The sequence below is a fragment of the Physcomitrium patens genome, chromosome 26 (assembly GCF_059467195.1).
Source record: "Physcomitrium patens ecotype Gransden chromosome 26, ASM5946719v1, whole genome shotgun sequence".
NCBI lineage: Eukaryota > Viridiplantae > Streptophyta > Bryopsida > Funariales > Funariaceae > Physcomitrium > Physcomitrium patens.
The window spans coordinates 2,355,084-2,374,062 of record NC_143435.1 but is presented as its reverse complement, the minus strand read 5'-3'; the positions used below and the strand labels follow the sequence as shown (position 1 = coordinate 2,374,062).

At 37.5% G+C, this 18,979-nt stretch overlaps 2 protein-coding genes across 2 annotated transcripts; both read left to right on the top strand.

Moving 5' to 3' along the window:
• LOC112277710 (uncharacterized) lies at window positions 1–3,350 on the top strand. The gene is made up of 4 exons (XM_024510342.3): window positions 1–177; window positions 1,480–1,595; window positions 1,942–2,043; window positions 2,485–3,350. The coding sequence occupies exons 1-4, from the start codon at window positions 29–31 to the stop codon at window positions 2,919–2,921; spliced, it is 804 nt and encodes a 267-aa protein (XP_024366110.1). The 5' UTR covers window positions 1–28; the 3' UTR covers window positions 2,922–3,350.
• Window positions 3,351–11,302: 7,952 nt separating this feature from the next.
• Window positions 11,303–18,101, top strand: LOC112278136 (aminodeoxychorismate synthase, chloroplastic). The gene is made up of 13 exons (XM_024511259.3): window positions 11,303–12,094; window positions 12,788–12,919; window positions 13,141–13,208; window positions 13,436–13,500; window positions 13,759–13,825; window positions 14,238–14,474; window positions 14,647–14,754; window positions 14,985–15,239; window positions 15,397–15,464; window positions 15,606–15,705; window positions 15,949–16,031; window positions 16,330–17,184; window positions 17,326–18,101. The coding sequence occupies exons 1-13, from the start codon at window positions 11,773–11,775 to the stop codon at window positions 17,864–17,866; spliced, it is 2,901 nt and encodes a 966-aa protein (XP_024367027.1). The 5' UTR covers window positions 11,303–11,772; the 3' UTR covers window positions 17,867–18,101.
• The last annotated feature ends 878 nt before the right edge of the window (window positions 18,102–18,979 follow it).

Here is an 18,979-nt window from a genome sequence, read left to right as displayed (position 1 = left end):
GGGGAGGAAGCATCGTGAGAGTTTGGAGATGGCAAGAGGGCGGAAAGCAGAGTTGCTCTCGGACGCACAATCTCGGAAAAAAATTAGGTCGAGTGCGAGCTCAACGACGCAGACGACCACCACCACCTTCACTGCCAACCCTTTCCTTCGCTCCTGGGCGTGGAAGCGCGAGCACAGGTGACAGGATTGTGAGCTTTGTTGATTGTGTGTGTTTGAATGTGGGTCGTGTTTGGATTGCTAAGAGTGTACTTGCTTCGGAGATGCAATGACGGATTGGTGTAAGTCTTTTCGATGGAGGAAATTGCATCCGGAGTGTGATTGCTTACAGCGGGGTTTTACCAATTGGATTCTGTGATGAAGAAACGAACGGGTGACTTTGGTTTGAGTTGCGTGTGGAGTTAAAGTGTCGTGGCATCCTTTGAAGAGGATAATCTCAGAATTGGAATGGGTGTTTTTCTTCGTTCATTGTCTCCGAGGGAATCACATTCTTCGTCAGGTGTTGGAAATTAGGATTTAAGTGGAGGTTCGTCATTTTTGACTAGTGCAGGGCTGCTGTATGCTTGCAATAGTGGTGTTTCTATTATTAGGGAATCTTACTCGTTCGGTTGCACAAAGTGAGACATAGAGCATCTGCTGTTTGAACTTATTGACGTTTCTTGTTTAGCGCTTTGGTTTGTCACTGTTGAAAATTGTGCTTTGCATGTGGTGCATCCTCATCTTGTCAATTATTGATCAATCATTTGCACGCAGTACAGTTGAGGAAGTCGAATGAAAACATGTACAGCTCTAGTTTTGTTCGTGAACGTTCTAGCCACGTTCCAATTTTGGTCAAATGCTGTGCTCTTGAGCAGACTTTCGTTGGTAGAGCCCGAGGGCTACAGTAAGTCTATGCTAATAAGGTCGTATAGATCTTTCGTGACTAATTTTAAGCAGCTCCTCATTTTTTTTGACTCGTAACACCTCTCGAAGTTTCTGTAGCATGCTTAACAGTGGTATTGCAATCTTCCGTTTCGATTTTTAAGTGAAGTTTCCAGATGCCATGGATAAACACATTGTGAACAGTCTGGACTTCAGAGTCCGTAGTGGTCTGTTTTTCCGTATGCCACCTAGAAAAGCATTACTAGGATCATGTGCTTTTTCGAAGTGAGAATAAGCTTAATCATATTCTGGAAAAAATGATATATGTTTTATATTTGATTCTACATCATTCACTTGGAACTTGCAATCCTCGTCTGTCTCAACCTTCCGATTCACGTCACATATCTTTATTTGTGGGGACAAGAGGGGATTTTCAAGCGGTTTGAGGGGGTATGCATAGGCATAAGGAGTTTGGACATTCACGAATAAAATAGTTTCGAGTGGTAATTTGGAAAACATGTGGTATCCCTTTCATGTTAAAGTGATGAGAATATGATTTCAGTTGAAAGGTTCTCTCGTATGAAAAATTACGTTCTTTTGACCTTCGTGCTTTTGATGCAGGCCAGACAAGGATCGCTTTAAAAATCCATATCATCACAATGTTTCAGTAGCTGGTGAGGCCCGCGTTCTTGTGCTTCACCAGGCCCCATTCTCTTCAAAGGGCTTTGCTTCAACAGGCAGGTATCCAATTCAATTTTAGATACCGGACGATGTTTTTTTTTTTTTTTTTTTTTTTTTTTTTTTTTTCCCACCGAGCTGCTGCATCCAGCATGAAAATTGTTCTTGGAACTAAGTGCATTTGTTTTTCTCTCTGTTTCTTTTTTTATTTAAATATTGAAACGGATGTGTTCCCTGAGGAAATATTAGAAGTGTCTATGTTTATGGATAATAGTCCGAGTTTATGATGAATTATGTCGCGATTATGATCAGGGGTTTGCTAACTGCGGCCTAAGAGCTTTTTGTATTGAGTCTCCTTTGTGGACATCAGAACTATGCACTGAGTTCGGGTGTTTTGTTTTCCAGTGTGGGATAGTGCAATTGTGTTAGCGAAATACTTAGAGAAGTGCCCAGAAACAGTGCTCGGAAAGAAATGTATCGAGTTGGGGGCAGGCTGCGGATTAGCAGGTATGTAATTTACCAGCTGCACCTCTGTTTTGGGACCATTTATTCTGTGGTCGTTGAAGCTCTACATTGATGCAGAAGCATCCGTAAAGAGGCAGTCTCTTGTGAAGACCGTCAACTACCTATGTATTATCTCTCAACTGGACTTTCTATTTCTCGAAGAGCAGATTAAACAGCTACATTTTTTTGCATAGAATGATTATCTTGTTTTCACTTTTCAGTTGTCATGATTTTTATGTTACACATTCCAAGCACGGCTTTGGTCTTGCACCACAGAGCATTTGGTTTTCAAATCAATCAAGCCTGCATGGTAAAACTACTGGCTCGTTAGAGGACAGTATAGACTAGGGGCGAGAGAAGTGGAAGAGGGGGATTCCCAATCATGTCGAGGTGCCGCAGAGCAGGTGTTTTTCTTCCAGCACTAATCACATCTCATCAACACAGGTATTTCAGCAGCTGTTTTAGGAGCCAAGAAAACGGTTCTCACCGATTTTCCAGAGAACCTCTCTTTACTGGAACGCAACATTGTTGCGAATAAGTTGACCGATGTCGCATCGACAGCTCCGCTAACGTGGGGCAACAAACTTGCCCTCGAAGAATCCGATTTTGATGTGGTACTAGCTACAGATCTAATGTACTATGATGATGCTGTTCAGCCATTAATATTGACTTTACAAGCTCTTTCAGGGAATCATACTAGGATATTCATGGCTTATGGGAGGAACCGGCAAGCTGAGGAGACCTTCATGAAGGCAATGGAGAAATCTAACCTGTTTATGAGAAAACTTAAGAATGTGGAACTTGACGATGTGTACCAGTGTGTGGATGTTGATGTTTATGAGCTCAACACACGAGGAAGCGAAAATGGCATTTCAATATGAAATCGTTGCTCTATTGCAGGAGTTCCATGGGAACTTTCATGGTCTGCTGTGCCACATATTATGCATTTTCCTAGACACATAGGTCTTATTGACGAGAGTGAGGTCGTAACGTTCTACCATGAAATTGTCATGCAGTCTTAACAGTTGAGCACCGTCACCTGAAGCTTTTACCTTAATGAGATTATGGACTCAGAATTCTCGGACGTCGATTTTTGCTATGATATTATTGAACAAGTTGAAATAGTGATCAAGGATCAGTACATGGAACTTTTGAACACCTGAAGGGTTGTAAAACAAAAAGAGGGACGGAGAGATATGATGAGAAGAGAGCAGTATACTTTTCAATGAATGGCACCTTATTCCATAACCAACTTCTTAAGTTGCCATTCATGAAATCTTTCAAAGAAAATGAAATAATTTTGGTTGCAATGTCTCATTTTCAGCCAGTCCTCTTCTTTTCTTATTACAGTGTACAATTCTAGAAATGTAACCCTCTACTGACGGCCAATAGCTAAATGATGTAAAAACGATTATAAATTACAGAGTCAAATAATACGTAATGTGCAATTTGGAAAAAAACTGCCTTTTTACAAGAAGAATGCATGCTCTATTGCAATAATTTGTGTAGGAACAAGTTGTCTTTCTTTCTTATTTAGGAAGATGGGTCAAGAAAAAAGCAGAAAAGTCCTTGAATTTGAATAAGAATTTAATAAGTAATTAAAATAATTAAATAAGAAAGAAATAAAAGAAAGAAAGAGAAAAGGTAAGAGAGAGAAATATACATACATATATATATATATATATATATATATATATTTTATATTTTTCTCCTCTTACGAAAATAATAATTACTAATTTTTTATAGTATTCATATTAAAATATAAATATGATTGAGTAAACCAGTTATAATTATTATTTTTTTGTGAAATTTGATTTGTTTCAATAACAAGATAAATGCACAAGCAGTGCATACTAGACTTGTAAAATGGAGAAAATCAGTAAACACATCCAAATCTTGTAAAATCTGGATGTCTGTATCAAACTTTGCATTTACAGCAATATTCAAGTTTAAACATTACATCTCCTAAGGGTTTGCACACACTAATTTTATCTACACTAATATTTGAACTAAAGTAGAATCTTTCAAATTCTATACTTAAGGATAACAAAATTCTCCTAAAAATCAACCATTGAAACTACATTGTTGAATATCATATTGTATTTTGCATCTCTCATGTACTAAGACATTTTTATTATTTTTATTCTTATACAATACAATAGAAGTTAAGAAGATCAAGAAATATATTGATGTCCATCAATAATTATGGTATGAATTTAGATGAATGAAGAATAGGAAGTATCAGTAACTAGAAAAATATAACTAAAAGAATGATGCAGATCAACAAAAATTAATGGCTAAACAGCTAAAATCATAACAGAAGATAATATACAAATTTGGGAAATAAAAGATGATAATGCAAGTTTTATTTATTTATTCATTTAGGCACTTATAGAAATAATTAAAGAATAAAAAAAAAATATTTGAACAAAATTCAAAAATATTGGTTTAGTTCTTATTAATTTTTTTTGGCATAAATAAATAAATAAATATATATAGACATAAATAAAATGTTTTATCTAAATTCTTCTTATTTTCATTAATATATGTATATATATATATGTATATATATATATATATATATATAGAGAGAGAGAGAGAGAGAGAGAGAGAGAGAGATTAACATGCTTATTAAAATTTTATGGTACATATTATTTCCAAATAATTGTGTTCATGTATACATTTAATTTTGTTGTTGCATATGTATAATAATTTTGATAGATTTATTACAATATATTCATTATTATGTATATTTTACAATCATTTTATTCTTGATCTGATTTTTTTATTACGTAATATTTTTTTGTTATTAAAGAACAATAAAATATGCCAAAGTATAGTTTTTATAATGATAAAAATACATGTAAGTTTGTTTTTATAATAAAAGAAATTTCTACAATTGCAATGATGTAATATTCTATATTTTCATAATTCTAGTTTTATGTATTTATAGTTATTTTATCATTAAAAAATATCTAAAAATTATTATAATCAGAAGAATCCTCATTCAAATGATGTAAACGAATTGTTTACATCATTCCAATTGTTAAAAAATGGAACTCATTTATTACTATGCTATAAAAAAAATGCAATGTATGTGTATCTAGATTATAGTGTATTATTTATTTATTTATTTTTTGTTACACTTGGACTTGTTAACAAACTGGGCTTTGAAATCATCTCTTAAACATTCTAATGCAATTTTTAATTTTTAATTTTATGAATATTAATACAAGATGTATATTAAACATGTATTGTCTAACTTAGCTATTTTGGAATGTTTTCAAAGACAAATTGATATATAAGATATTAAAACTATATTTTCTTTAAATAAGTATTGGTTATATGTAAAATATTTTTATTTATTATTCTAAAATATTAAATTAATAAAAATATGATTATCGTGAGATATTAAGAGAACAACTATGTTTCATAGATTAATTTTTCTTATATATTTATATTCATTTAGAATATTAAATGCACAATGTCTTCGTATGTGTATGTATATGTATATATATAAATTTACTTTATATATTTAGAATATATTAAAGCTTATAATCATTTAGCTTGTGGTACTTGTGAGTACCAAAAGTTGTTCTACATAAGAAATAAATAAATAAAAAAAAAAAAAAAAAAAGAATAAATTGATACTACTATAGGGATTTTTAGCATGTTCAAGAATCATAACAAATGATTAGTTGTGAAAAATTAATCTTAATGGTTCAATCATATAATATCAAGCCAATCTAGGAATACATTTGTCCATTTATAGTGTAAAAATAGTCCTTATATTGGTGCATGTTAGCATATTAGATGTGATTCATTGCAAGTATAATAACCATACAAATGCCAAAATCAAGTATAAAGAGAATAAATATAATGGAAAAGCCATATGAAAGGTAAAAATTAAAGAAAACAACAACAACAACAACAAAAAATTAACAATAAGGCCTAAAAATGTAGAATGTAACTAAAAATGTTTCAATTGGTAAGAGACTTAAATGGAAAATCTATGACGCATAGCTAATTCCATCACTTGACGCAAGGCTTGATAATAGAGATGTCATTTACAAAGATTTTATCAATGAGATGTGATTAATATATAATTAATTCTAACCCTTCATAATCTTCATTGATAATTAATTCTAATCCTTACTTGATTTTTCGTAAGATATATTTAAATGAGCAAAGACCAAGTCATTGATAGTTTTCTAATGACAAATGATTATAATAAAAATAAAATCAAATAAAAAAATGGTTAGTACACATTATTAATGCAGAAATAAGACATGAAGACACCAACCATTAAACCAAATGAAAAAAGTTGCATGAAGAAATATCATTTCTAATTGTAATAAACTTCAAATCAAGTAAAGATAATAAGAATAATTAAAACAACCATAGGATAGTTGCACCTTAAATACATGTAGTTTACAAGGATATTCGTAGATTTGGTAATAAAAATGAAAGAAAGTTCTTTGGATGTGAAGGTGTCCACAAGAATCAAAGCAATGAAAGAAACCAGCATAGAGACACATTGAGAGGATTAATATAATTTAAAACCTAAAAGTGTAGACTATTTCAGTTGTTGTATTTTGGTTTCTTAGTTTGATTTCTTTAATGGTAGATTTGATTCAAATATTTGGTTTAAGATTTTGGAATAGACTAGCTTTGAGGATGTTGAAGAAAAATCTCATTCTTTGTTTGAGACAAGTATTGTTTCTATTTCTATTGATGTTGAATCACTTGGTGTTTTTAATAATCTTGACATGGAACTGGAATTTTTAGTGAATGGATTTTGGAGATGTAAGTAAGCAAATAAACAAACAAACTAATAGAATGAAGTTCTAACAATTGAGAACTTCTTTTATCTTTGGATATGATATTTGCCAAAAAGAAATAATATATATATATATATATATTAGTAGTCAATTAATAGAGGTTATTATCACAATTCATTTGATTAGTGATATCTCTTCATCATTCTTTATAGCTTCTATTGTAAGAGAAAAATCAATATATATATATATATATATATATACACATATATATATATATATATATATACACATATATATATATATATATATATATACAAGGGAATATTAAATAGACCCACCTATTTAGACCATCATTCTACCTTCCCGTTTCCACCTCCCAATTTTCCAATTCCTAGCTCTATTCTCATTGCATGTCCCTAGTCTTGATCCCTCCAACTCCATCCTCTGTCCATATTCCTATCTCCCATCTCAGTCCTTTTCCTTTGTTTTAATCTCCATCCTTCATTCCAATCCCCCATCCCTAGTTTCAAATAATTTTTTGTAGATTATTTCTCAACTAAGAAGAGGTTTTATGAGAGCTTCAAAATAGATTTTAATTAAGTGTTGGAAACTATTCATTAAGTATTTACATGGTGGATGAGTCATACCAATTAGCAATTGTGGATGAGTCAATCAAGTTTATTTAAACCTCAATTGTGTATTTACATGGAGGGATGTTGAAAGGTGGAAGTTGGGAATTGGAAAGCCAAAGAAGAGCAAGCCATGAGGCAATGCAAGCAAATACTGATATTCACCATTGGGTGGCTATTGTGTATGTTTAGTACTTTCTTTGGAAGATTTCAATTAGGCAACCGACTATAGTCGGAGAAAATGTCTAAGATTCGGCAAATGATTTGCTACCATTTTGGAAAGGTTTTTCTCCAAAGGTTCAGTTCTTACTCGTTTGACTAAGTGCTGCAGAAGTACGAATTGATTCAAAAGCCTCACCTCAACCAACTGCTTGATCTTGCTAAGCTAAGTTGAATGGTGCAGCTGCCTTTTCAGTGTCATTGTTCACTTGTATTTTCCTATGTTGTAGGAAAATCAGTCAACTTATGCTTAACAGATTCAAGCTCAGTGAGTAGAGACGCCAAAACTAGAGAGAGGTGGGGGGGGGGGGATAATCTGCACAGGAAATGCAGACAGAGGAGCTGCATGAATGAGATCTTAGAAAGAAAGATGAGCCCTTACCTGAATCCACAACCATGGGGCACTCCTGTTGTACGCAGGATGCCTCGTGGCCAGCGTCTTATTGACGACGTCTGGAATGAATTGAAGGACATGCATTGGCCTACCAGTGCAGCTTACGACGCACTGTATGCAGTTCTGCAAAAGGATTTCACGCGGAAGAGTTTCCAGTGGCTTGATTTCAGTGTCGAAGTTGGTGATGTGGGGTGTGAGCTGGAGAGCATGCCTCTTGAGGAATTAGTGGAGGAGCTTGTGCAAGATATTGTCTCCATCGAATTAAAACCTGTGAAGGAAATCTGTCAAGCACTACCATTGTGTCCCTCCTCTCTGCTTCCAGTGCATCTCTCGCATCTTTCTTTGTAATATTCTTCCCATTTCAGTCAGCCTCCTTGTATCAGGGTTCAAAACTTCATTCAAGTTGACTCATTATCAACAACTAAAACCTTTCAGTTCTCAGTTAACTTACTATTCTTTCGTTGGACTCAAAGGAAGCTCGACAGGCGATGTTTTTCTATTTTTGATTGTGTACATCAATCCGTGTCTCAAATTGTCGCAACACTATCATTGAATGTGTTTCGTGTTTTGATCTGTCTGATGGTTATGTTCAACCTACCAATTGCTCGAGATGCAATTGATGTGTCGTAGTTTGTCAATCTTCTAAAACATCAGCTTTATTTTAGTTTATTCACGAGTAGGGTCTTCCTGCTCCTCTACCCAGCGTAGTTTGGTCCTTCCATAATAAGCGCCTCCATTCAAGTTTCTGTCCATCAAGGTTTCACTGTGGTTCAATGTCAGCGTCCACTGCAGTCCCACTGTGATCACAAGTTCATCGCATCATTGTTTTTGAGGACGAGTCCAGACCAGCAGATGCAAGGATCTGATCAGGAAGCGTGATACTGAGAAACAATCCACTAACGATTACTCAAGAATGGGAACTGGGGGTCGGAATGGGGGATGGAACTGGGACGGAAGTCGAGATGGGAGACGAGAACATGGACAAGGACATGGGGATAAGGGAGGAGGAACATGGACAAGGGACGAGACTGGGGACGAGCAATGAAAATGGAGCTAGGAATTGGAAGAACAGGAGCTGAGAATGGAGAGGTGCAATGATGGTCTAGATAGGTGGGTCTATTTAATATTTCTATATATATATATATATATATATATATAAGAAATCGTTAAATTGACTTACCCATCCTAACCATCATCAAAAAATTCTTCATTGTTGGATTTGCATTTGTCAAAAATTAATGAAAAATGGTTGGATCTTCAACCAATGATGATAGGTGGGTTGATTTAATAAATTCATAGATCAATTTAATTATATATATATATATATATATATATCATCATCATTAAATCCACATCTCACATTACCATCTCATAATCGATTTTGTCCATCTTCATTTCCACCCCTTGTTCCATGTCCCTTGTCCTCCATTCCCAATACATGTCCTCTATTTTCTATCCTTGTCCCTCATTCCATGTCTCCCAAAATTTAACAACTACTTATATATATATATATATATTTTTTTTTACTTCAATATAGTTTTTAAAATTATTATTAAATGCATGATCAAATCTAAAAATGTTTTTGGCACAAGAATGTGACTTCAGGTCCCTTGAAATTTCTATAAAATAAACTAGTCTAAGTTGCAAAATAAGTCAAATAAAATAATCACATAGACAATGGTTAATTGCAATAAGACTTCTTTAAAAATTCAGCAGTATCAATTTCAATGTTACTACAAATTCATTGTTGAATGTATAATTGTCTGTTTGGACTCTATGTGAGATAGACTTGGATTCTGGTTTGATTTTTTCACAAGGGTATGACAAAAGCAGCAAGATTACCTCAGAAAAGTATTCAGGTGACAATCTTGTGTCCAAAATTAGATTTAAAACCTTGAATGTTTGTTTAACTTAAGTATTACAGATAGTTGACAACAATTTTTAAAAATTTCATGTGATAATGACACATATTTCTATCAGAATACATTTATATATAAATATACACATACACATACATACTAGCAAATACTTGTGGTGTTGGGGATAGAGCCCCACAAAGCCAAGTATTCCTTCTGTTCTCACGTTCCCTTTTTCACAACCAATGAGAAAACTTCTTTGTCTCATATCCAAGTTGTTATATATATATATATATATATAAATAAAGAAGTTACTATATATATTATTATTATTAAAAAAATTGTTTTAAGAATCAAGAACCACAAGATTAATCGTAAAGTAAAATATAATAAAATAACATACACACTCTTGGAAAACAATCAAATCAACGAACCACACATCAATAATGCTTTTTTTCAAAGCAAATTTGTCTTCACAGTCATGTTAAGATTTCACCAGCACAACTATTATTCAACACCCAACCCAACAACAACAAAAAAAAAAAAGGTTATCAAAAAAAGAACCCAAATAACGAGAAGAAATTATAATAATAAGAAGAATAATCATCATCATCATCACATCCCGCCAGTTCTAAAATTGCTCTCCAACTGATCCATGTTCCCTTTTTTCACACTTTTCTACTTTAATTTTAATTTTGCTCTGTCTTATCTTTACTCCGTGGCCACCCCCATTCGAGACACCCCGTCTCAGACAAGGGACCGCAGACGAATGATAAACATCCACATAAAGATGAATGAATAAATGGATGAGAAGGGCGAGGCCGCCTCTCGCCACTCTTCTCTTTGCAGCGAAGCGAGCGCGCCCACGTCATCGCCGCCCTTCGACGGAGCGGAAAATCTACGAGCCCATGCGACGCCGCCACAGAATAATAAAGTGCCGGTCTAGATTCTACGCCGCGGGAATAAAAAGAACAGAAAGACCCGAATGATCAGATCGACCCATCGAACCGAATCGGACCGTTCAGTGAGGAAGGATTTGTGAAGAGGAGGGGAGGCGACGCTGAGAGGGAGGATTCAATCAATCGTAAGTTAGTAACTGCAGGTTATGGAGGCTTTTTCTTCGCCCCTGAGGCAGAGCCCTACGTAGCAGACGCTGTAGGCTTGGCCAGGGCGGATTTGGAAATTGGGTTGCCGGAATTGGAAAGGGGGATTTGGAGATTCCCTAAAAAGGGGCAGCGGAATGCGCTGCAGTTGTAGAGAGCGGACGAGATCTGAGGGGCTGGTACGTGGTGAGGAGGTTTGGTGGGTATATTCCCCAGCGCTGGTAGCGGCCGGGAGTATTTGGTGGGCCTGTCGTGGTGGTCTTCCGTGCACCAATTTTGAGTGAATGCTGTAGAGATTCGAAAGCAAGCGCAGCTGGAGGGGAAAGAATCTGTCCTGCGAGATTTCGTTGTTTGTAGCGTGAGGGGACGGGGATCCTAGTTCGGAATCCAGATGCTTGAGCGTCGTCGTCTTTTTTTCTACTCATTTTATTTAGTTTTGGTTTTCTTTCTGTTTCCCCTTTTTGTAAATATGGAAATTGAAGTTGGTGGAGGGCTTTTCCCTGTCGAGTGAAATAAAACCGTCTTGGACATTCGTGCCTGCATCAGGAAAGAGCAGGCGAGAGCGAGGCGGGTTTCGATTACAGGCCCCTTTGTGGGGGTGGTGGTGGTGGTGCACTTTTTGGGGGTTTTTGGAGCGGATCGCGTGTAGTGGGAGAAGCGGAAGCGTGTGGTGGTGAAGGATTCTGCAAGGTTTTAGGTTGTTGTCAGGATGGGGTCTGAAAATGGAGCTTGAGGTCGTTGCACCTGGAGATGACTCAGATGGCAGCGAGTTATTTGAGCTACAAGCCGGTCACTCGCGCCAGGAGCTTTGCGTTAAAACCTTCCGTGGAAGTGGAAAGGCTGGGATCCTTGTCGCGATATCGGGCATCAAATTTGGGTGCTCCTCTTTTTGTACGCAATGTTGGGAAGGGGCGATTGTACAGCCTCAGTCGCAGTATGCGGGCAGAGTGTTCAAGCGGTGTGAGAAAGACGCATGGCGGAGCCGCACGGGAACCTATCAGAACATTAATACTGGACAATTATGATAGTTACACCTACAATCTTTTTCAGCTTCTATCCGTCATCAACGGAGGTTAGTCTCACAATTCTCGCAGTTCTTGCCGTTTCAAAACTGCAATTGGGCAATAGACTTGCGGCGAAGGGCTCCCTTTTGGGTTTACTTGATCATTTTAATTTCCCTCTGTTTTAAGGATTCTAGGCAGATTTGAGCCTCGTCGCTCGTAAGAGTTCCTGCCCTTCGGTTCTTGGTATGACTGAGAGCCAATGATCACATAAGAGTAAACAATGCACTGGCACGTAGCGTTCTGTCCATGACAGTCGAGGCTTTAAGATTCTCGAGTTAGGGTTTAGAGTTACAACCAGCCGAGTTTCGAAACTCGGATTCTTTGAGGTTTTGTTACTTGGGGTGCACTCATCTTTGGTTCTGGAATTTAGTCAGTGCTCGTCATATTAAAATTTACGGATATGGTTGGAATCAAAGATTTGGTAGCTATTCACAGGACCATTCTACCGTGTTTAGGATAGCGAGTATTTTTTATTTTTTATTTTTTATTTTTTTGATGAAGTTAGAGGATGGGTCTACTGATCTTGACTAGAGTTATTTTTGTACACTAACTTCCTTCAGAAATAGTGTGTTATCCGAGCTTTGTCTACCACCTTTTATTTGTGCTGCGTTGGGAGCTGAATTATTGGTGGAAGTTATTATGAAAAAGAGAATGGAGTTCTTATACTAATACGACTTATCTGAACGTCAAACGAAAAACAGCTGCTCCCGTGGTGGTGAAGAATGATGAAATTACATTTGAGCAATTGCGTAAGCTGTTATACGAGGAGCGGGCATTTCATAATGTCGTTATTTCACCGGGTCCAGGATCTCCCACACGACCGGAAGACATTGGTACAAATCACTCTTTTAATTTCCGTTGAATCAACCACATCACTGAATGATTCGAGCGTCGACTAGTAGAGAGTCAAGGTTTTAGTGTGTCCATCTTTAACGAAGACTAGTGAATATGGTGCTGATCGGCTAGCATTTAGGCTTTTAGAATGGAGATCGGAATTGGCAGACCTGGAAATCTGCTCTAGCGTTAATTTTATTGATTTATGCTTTTTATACAGGAATAAGTATGCGGCTGCTTCAGGAGTGCTCGGATATACCGATATTAGGAGTTTGTTTGGGCCATCAGGTTTTAATTCCTTCCGCTAAATTTTAGAGTTCCTGGTGTGTTCGTTGTGAAGGTTGAGTTTGTGTCTATCTGGAAAGAAGATGCACCATTCAATACTCTAGTTTCATAGACTTTCTTTCAACCACCGGGTTGAGTTTTGCTTGAACAGCAAGTTAATGAAGTGCTGCAATCCTTCTGAAAGTGAATTCTTAACTTCTGACACACTGGTTGGTTCTACCGGAATTTAGGCTCTGGGAAGCTGTCATGGTGGTAAGGTTGTGCATGCTCCTGAACCTGTTCACGGTCGTTTAAGGTATAATTTCTCCACTAGTTTGATGATTATCCATGATAATCTGCTTTGCTCCTTCTTCTCCTTCTTCTTTTACTTTTCTGCATTCTTTTATTTTCTTTTCCTTTCACACTTTTTTCTTGCTATGTAAATATTTGGGAAGTGATCGATTAAGGCAAGTATGGTAATGTTAGTATTCTCCGGGAAACCATTACAGTCTGTTCAGATAATTGAAATCCTCTTTCACTTGCTGATATCTTCTGATTTGTTGGACATTGGCAGCGAAATTGAACACAATGGGCATCCACTTTTTAACCAGATTCCGTCTGGTTCTGGCTCTGGATTTAAGGTTGTGCTATACAACATCGCAATTTGGTCTTCTTGCTTGGTCTTATTGCATTGACACGCTTTTTTCCTGTCCCCTTTGTTCAATGAAAAGGGGGACCAATACAATCTGCACCTGCATATCAAAAAAAGTCCTTGAAGCTTCCTATCTCTAACTGATTTGAATGTTATTATTGTCAAAAATTGCAACCTGCATTCACATTCCAAGGGTATCCTGCAATTATATATATACTGAAGAAGCTGAGTCCTTCACATTTATCACATGAATGACAGCTTGTTACAGCATGCTAGACTTTCCCTTCTGCTGGTCGTCGTAGGTTCTGGTGTATCTACCGCAATGATGCCTGATGTTGATCTTGTAGTAGTTTAAACTTTCAGAGGAGTGGACTTCTAAAACGTTACCCCTCCCCATGCAGGTTGTGCGCTACCACTCACTGGTGATTGACCCAGCTTCGTTGCCGGAGGATCTGGTTCCAACAGCTTGGACAATGCTTGCAGATGCTCCTGGGGTTGATTGCTCAAACGGATCCTCGTCTGACCTTCCGGAGGGTGAATATTGGATGGCAGGGCGCCCAACTGTTGATGTTCGTAGAAGTCAAGAGATTGTGCTCATGGGTATGTCTCATAAGTATCGACCACATCACGGAGTCCAGGTGCCCTTTTACCTCACTTTTGGGAGGTTTTTAGTGCTGAGAATGTATTCAACTGTAGACATATTACAATGTAGCTCTCGTCTGGTACCTCTTATTGCTCCACGATGTGTTCAAGGATCTACATATGTACCCTACCTTTGTTCTTAATGTTTGGTGCGAATTTACGCTGCAGTTTCATCCAGAAAGTATTGCTACAGCTTACGGAAAGCAAATTCTGGAGAACTTTCGCACTATTACCCAGGAATATTGGCGAAATCAGATCTGGCAACCTACTAATACAGTAAATTTTCTTTCCCTGCATTTAATTCTGTGCTGTTTGATAGTAAACTTATCCTTGATTTGCTTTGATTATTAAATCTCCAGAATTCACCGTGGCTCTTAGTCCAAAAATTATCTGTTGGTCAGTTATCAATCTGACCTACGAAGCTTTTCGTGAAGTGGAGCTTGGGACTTGGCCATCATATTACGAGATGTGTATGTTTATGGATGACCATGTTTCTTTCTTGACAGAGCGCTCAAGCACCGTGGAGATCTGTGTTACCCACTAATCAAGTGGATCTTACGAAGTGCCTGCATGACTCACGAATTTCGGATTCAGCAGTACAGTCCAGTGACGATTCAAGCCATGTTCTGATGAGGGTCTGCTGGGAGAAGCTTCCAGGCAACGCTGGAATAGCTGGAGGATCTGAAAATATCTTTTGTGATTTATTTGGAAAGGAAGCCGCTCAAGATACATTCTGGCTTGACAGTTCTACAATGGACCAGGTTTGTCCATGATACTCGTGATACTCGTGATGCTCATGAGGTCTTTCGGACATGTCTGCAGTTACTAGTTGCTGTGAATGTTGCAACTATGGTGAAAAACAGTTTTACAGTCTTATCACCTCCTGATGGAAAAGAGTGAACTCCTTTTGTGAACCAGGGTGGAGCGCGGTTTTCTTACATGGGAGGTAGAGGAGGTGTTCTGTGGAGGCGCTTGACATACTCTTTGTAAGAATTCTACGATGAAAATATTGAAAGTTTTGATGGACCCGTCTGAGCCAACACACTTTTCCGGGCAGATGCAGCTTCTTCTTATACATTACTTTTGCAATTCAGCTTTGTCTCTTACACCCCAGGAAAATGCAACAGGTCGGGGGCAGGTGCAAGTGGAGTTGTTAAAATCGAAGATGCTTTTGGCAATAAAAAGGAGCATTTTCTTGAAGACGGAATTCTTAATTACTTAGATAAGGTACATGAGATATCGCTGGATCAAAGATTGATGTTGCAACGTTTGTCACGACTGGTTTTAATAGAAATACCTCTTCGATAACTATACAAATAATTGCTTCTGTTCATAATCATGGACGCGGGGTAACATGTTTTTGTTATGTCAGCAGCTTTCAAGATATTACTAATTATAATATCTGAGTAAAGTATCGAAAATGATGGGACGCAAATTTTAGTCACTAATTTCTAACTAAGGGGCATGCAGGAAATGGAGTTGCGTTCCTGCGCAGAGGCTGATTACGAGGGCCTGCCCTTCCACTTTTGTGGGGGCTTTGTTGGATATTTAGGGTGGGTTTTCTTTACATTCAAAGTCTGAAGATCTTTGGGAGGGTTAATGAGTCCTCGTATATTAGATCAATGTTATTTTTTCGGCGAACTCCTTTGCGTCTTTATTCATTTTTCTACTTGATTTTTAAATTGTCATCGAAAACAGAGGCACATGTTACCTTTTTCGTGACTAAATCATCCTCCACGTCTTCTCTCCTTAGTTTATGATGTGCTTCAGTGTTGAATCAACACCTTTGCTTTTACATATTCAGATTGGTTCAAAAAAAGTTTATGACTATTGAACTTGCATTCTTTGCAGATATGAGTTGAAAGTGGAATGCGGAGTTCGATCGAATCGACACAAGTCTAGATTACCGGATGCTGCGCTTTTCTTGGCCGACAGAGCAGTGGTGATTGATCACAGTAACAATGATGTTTATGTGTTGGCCTTGTTCCAGCGCAGGACATGCACATACAATGAAAGTGCTACTGCAGGCAACGGAAGCACCAGAAATAGTAATTCGTTTAATCACGGCCAGAACGGGCACCCTTCCCCGGTGGCGGAACCCAGCAATGGTTCAGCAACACATAGTGGTGTTTCCAAGTCGAATGGCTCTCTAAATGGCCACGGCAGTTCAGAAAAGATGGGAATGTGGTCTACTCCATTCGATCGTGAGAAAAATGCTGCAGAAGAGTGGGTTGCAACGACCGTAAAGCGAATCTCGAGCTTGGGAAAGAATGGTCTAGATCTAGCAACTGAGAGGAGGCAATCATCTCAATTCTTTTCTAGTATTAGTACTGGACAGGAGAAGTTTACTCCTCCTTTTACGTTGGAGAAATCTAGGAATACTTACATCAATGACGTTAACGAGTGTAAGCGTTATATCAAGGATGGAGAGAGCTACGAAGTTTGCTTAACGACACAGCTTCGGAGAGAAATGCGAGATCTTGACACTTTGGGGCTCTACCTTACTCTTCGTAAGACTAATCCTGCCCCATACGCGGCCTGGCTTCATTTTGGTGAACATGGTCCTCAAGTGTGCTGTTCTTCTCCTGAGCGTTTCTTGCGGCTTGATCGCGAGGGAACATTGGAAGCTAAACCCATTAAGGGAACTCTCCCTCGTGGAAGCTCACCAGCTGAAGATGAAAGACTCCGTTATGAGCTGCAACACAGGTATGATTACTTTGGTTGCATGGTTTCCACTTTGCTTTGTTCTCACGAGGCCTAATTCTTGCTCGTAGATAGCTGGCTTTAGTTTACCTGGGCTTGCTTGTTAATAAACTTATTGAAGGTCTGTTTTTGGTGTGATTCCAGTGAGAAGGACTTTGCAGAGAATCTGATGATTGTAGATCTTCTGAGGAATGACCTTGGACGAGTTTCGGAACCAGGTTCTGTGCATGTGCCCAGCCTCATGGCTGTAGAATCGTACACCACCGTGCATACTCTTGTGAGTACAGTGAGGGGCAAGAAGAGGGATGATGTGACTCCCATCCAATGTATCAAGGCTGCTTTTCCGGGAGGTTCAATGACTGGGGCACCGAAGTTGAGGACTATGGAAATTTTAGATGGAATAGAAAGTGGACCGAGAGGGATATACTCGGGCACGGTAGGTTTCCTTTCATTTAACTCTGCTTTTGATTTAAATATAGTTATTAGGACATTGGTCTTCTCTGAAGGAGAAATTTGCATTGGTGCTGGAGGAGCAGTCACTGCACTCTCGGACCCTGAAGCAGAGTACGAGGAAATGCTGTTGAAAACCAGAGCCCCTATTCGGGCCATTGCAAAATTTGAAGGTAATTACACCACCTCCAGCAGTCAAGGGAATAGGGGTGCACCTGCTGCCTTACCCAACTGACGTTGGTTGGTTCCAGACGAATTTAGTGTGGCTTTACCTTAGTCTCCTCTTGAGATTGTTGAGCAATTAACAAATTCTTTCGCACAAAACATTTCTTTCGGTGCCTTCACGTAGTTCCATCAGGGGATGCCCTCGCATCTGTCTTGTTCTGATCTATACATGTGGACTTATTTTACCAATTTTCTCAACTGGTTACAATTTTTTTTCGAAGGAGTCGTCCTTCGACAATAGAAAAGGTTGCTCTGTGAATCATCCTGCTTCGATTTTTAAGCTCTTGCCGGGATCAAGACAGGACAGATCCTGGTCATAAGCACTTCATCTCTTCCAACATCCGATTTCCAGGTCCTTTGTCGTCACCTAGGGCATCTGTCGGTCGAGGTAATTGCATGAGCGATCTTGACTGATCCATTTCTTAAGCACAATCCTTTCTTTGTTCCACATCTCTTAACAGTCATGTTATTCAGTTTCTGACAAGCGCCAGTATAAATCATTTTTTAATGGGCACTATTTTGATATTTTGATTTTGATATTTTGAAATTATATATTTAGCACTGCCCGTTTAAAGAGAATTAGATGCAGATAAGTGTGATGTAGCTTATTTCCTTACGTGGAAGCACAAATTAGCATTGATTTTAAGAAGCTATTTTAAACCAATGAATTTTCCCTTCAAACTGATATCATATTGTATCAAAAAATTTAAAAAATCCGTTTAAATCGAAGCCTTAAATAGCACATCATCTCTTTATTATAAAATTAAAAACACTGAAAAATATTGAAAATCCTATATTCTAAACATGAAAATTCTTTGATGTAAAAACAGAATTAGATTGCAAGAATGTATCTGAATGCTAAATTCATTCTGTAAGATAGAATTTTATTGATTAGAAGTTAGGAAAGAATATATCTGCAATGAGATAATTTAAAAAGAATCCAACTATAAGAGAATATACATTGAAATTACCACCCTCAACCATATTAAAATTTGAAAATATCATGAGTGTCAAACTGAAATCATCTAAGTTTTCTCCTAGAGTTGTATATAAATATACATATGATTCTAATAGCTAGTACACAAAATCATTAGTATAAATGTATTTCATTTCTTGCATAATA

Excerpts from the sequence above, each read along its gene's own strand:
- LOC112277710 (XM_024510342.3), top strand. The coding sequence starts at position 29 with ATGGCAAGAGGGCGGAAAGCAGAGTTGCTCTCGGACGCACAATCTCGG. Across the intron at positions 178-1,479 it reads GCGTGGAAGCGCGAGCACAG|GCCAGACAAGGATCGCTTTA; the intron begins GTGACAGGATTG and ends CTTTTGATGCAG. Across the intron at positions 2,044-2,484 it reads GGCAGGCTGCGGATTAGCAG|GTATTTCAGCAGCTGTTTTA; the intron begins GTATGTAATTTA and ends TCATCAACACAG.
- LOC112278136 (XM_024511259.3), top strand. The coding sequence starts at position 11,773 with ATGACTCAGATGGCAGCGAGTTATTTGAGCTACAAGCCGGTCACTCGC. Across the intron at positions 12,095-12,787 it reads TCTATCCGTCATCAACGGAG|CTGCTCCCGTGGTGGTGAAG; the intron begins GTTAGTCTCACA and ends AACGAAAAACAG. Across the intron at positions 14,475-14,646 it reads GACCACATCACGGAGTCCAG|TTTCATCCAGAAAGTATTGC; the intron begins GTGCCCTTTTAC and ends TTTACGCTGCAG.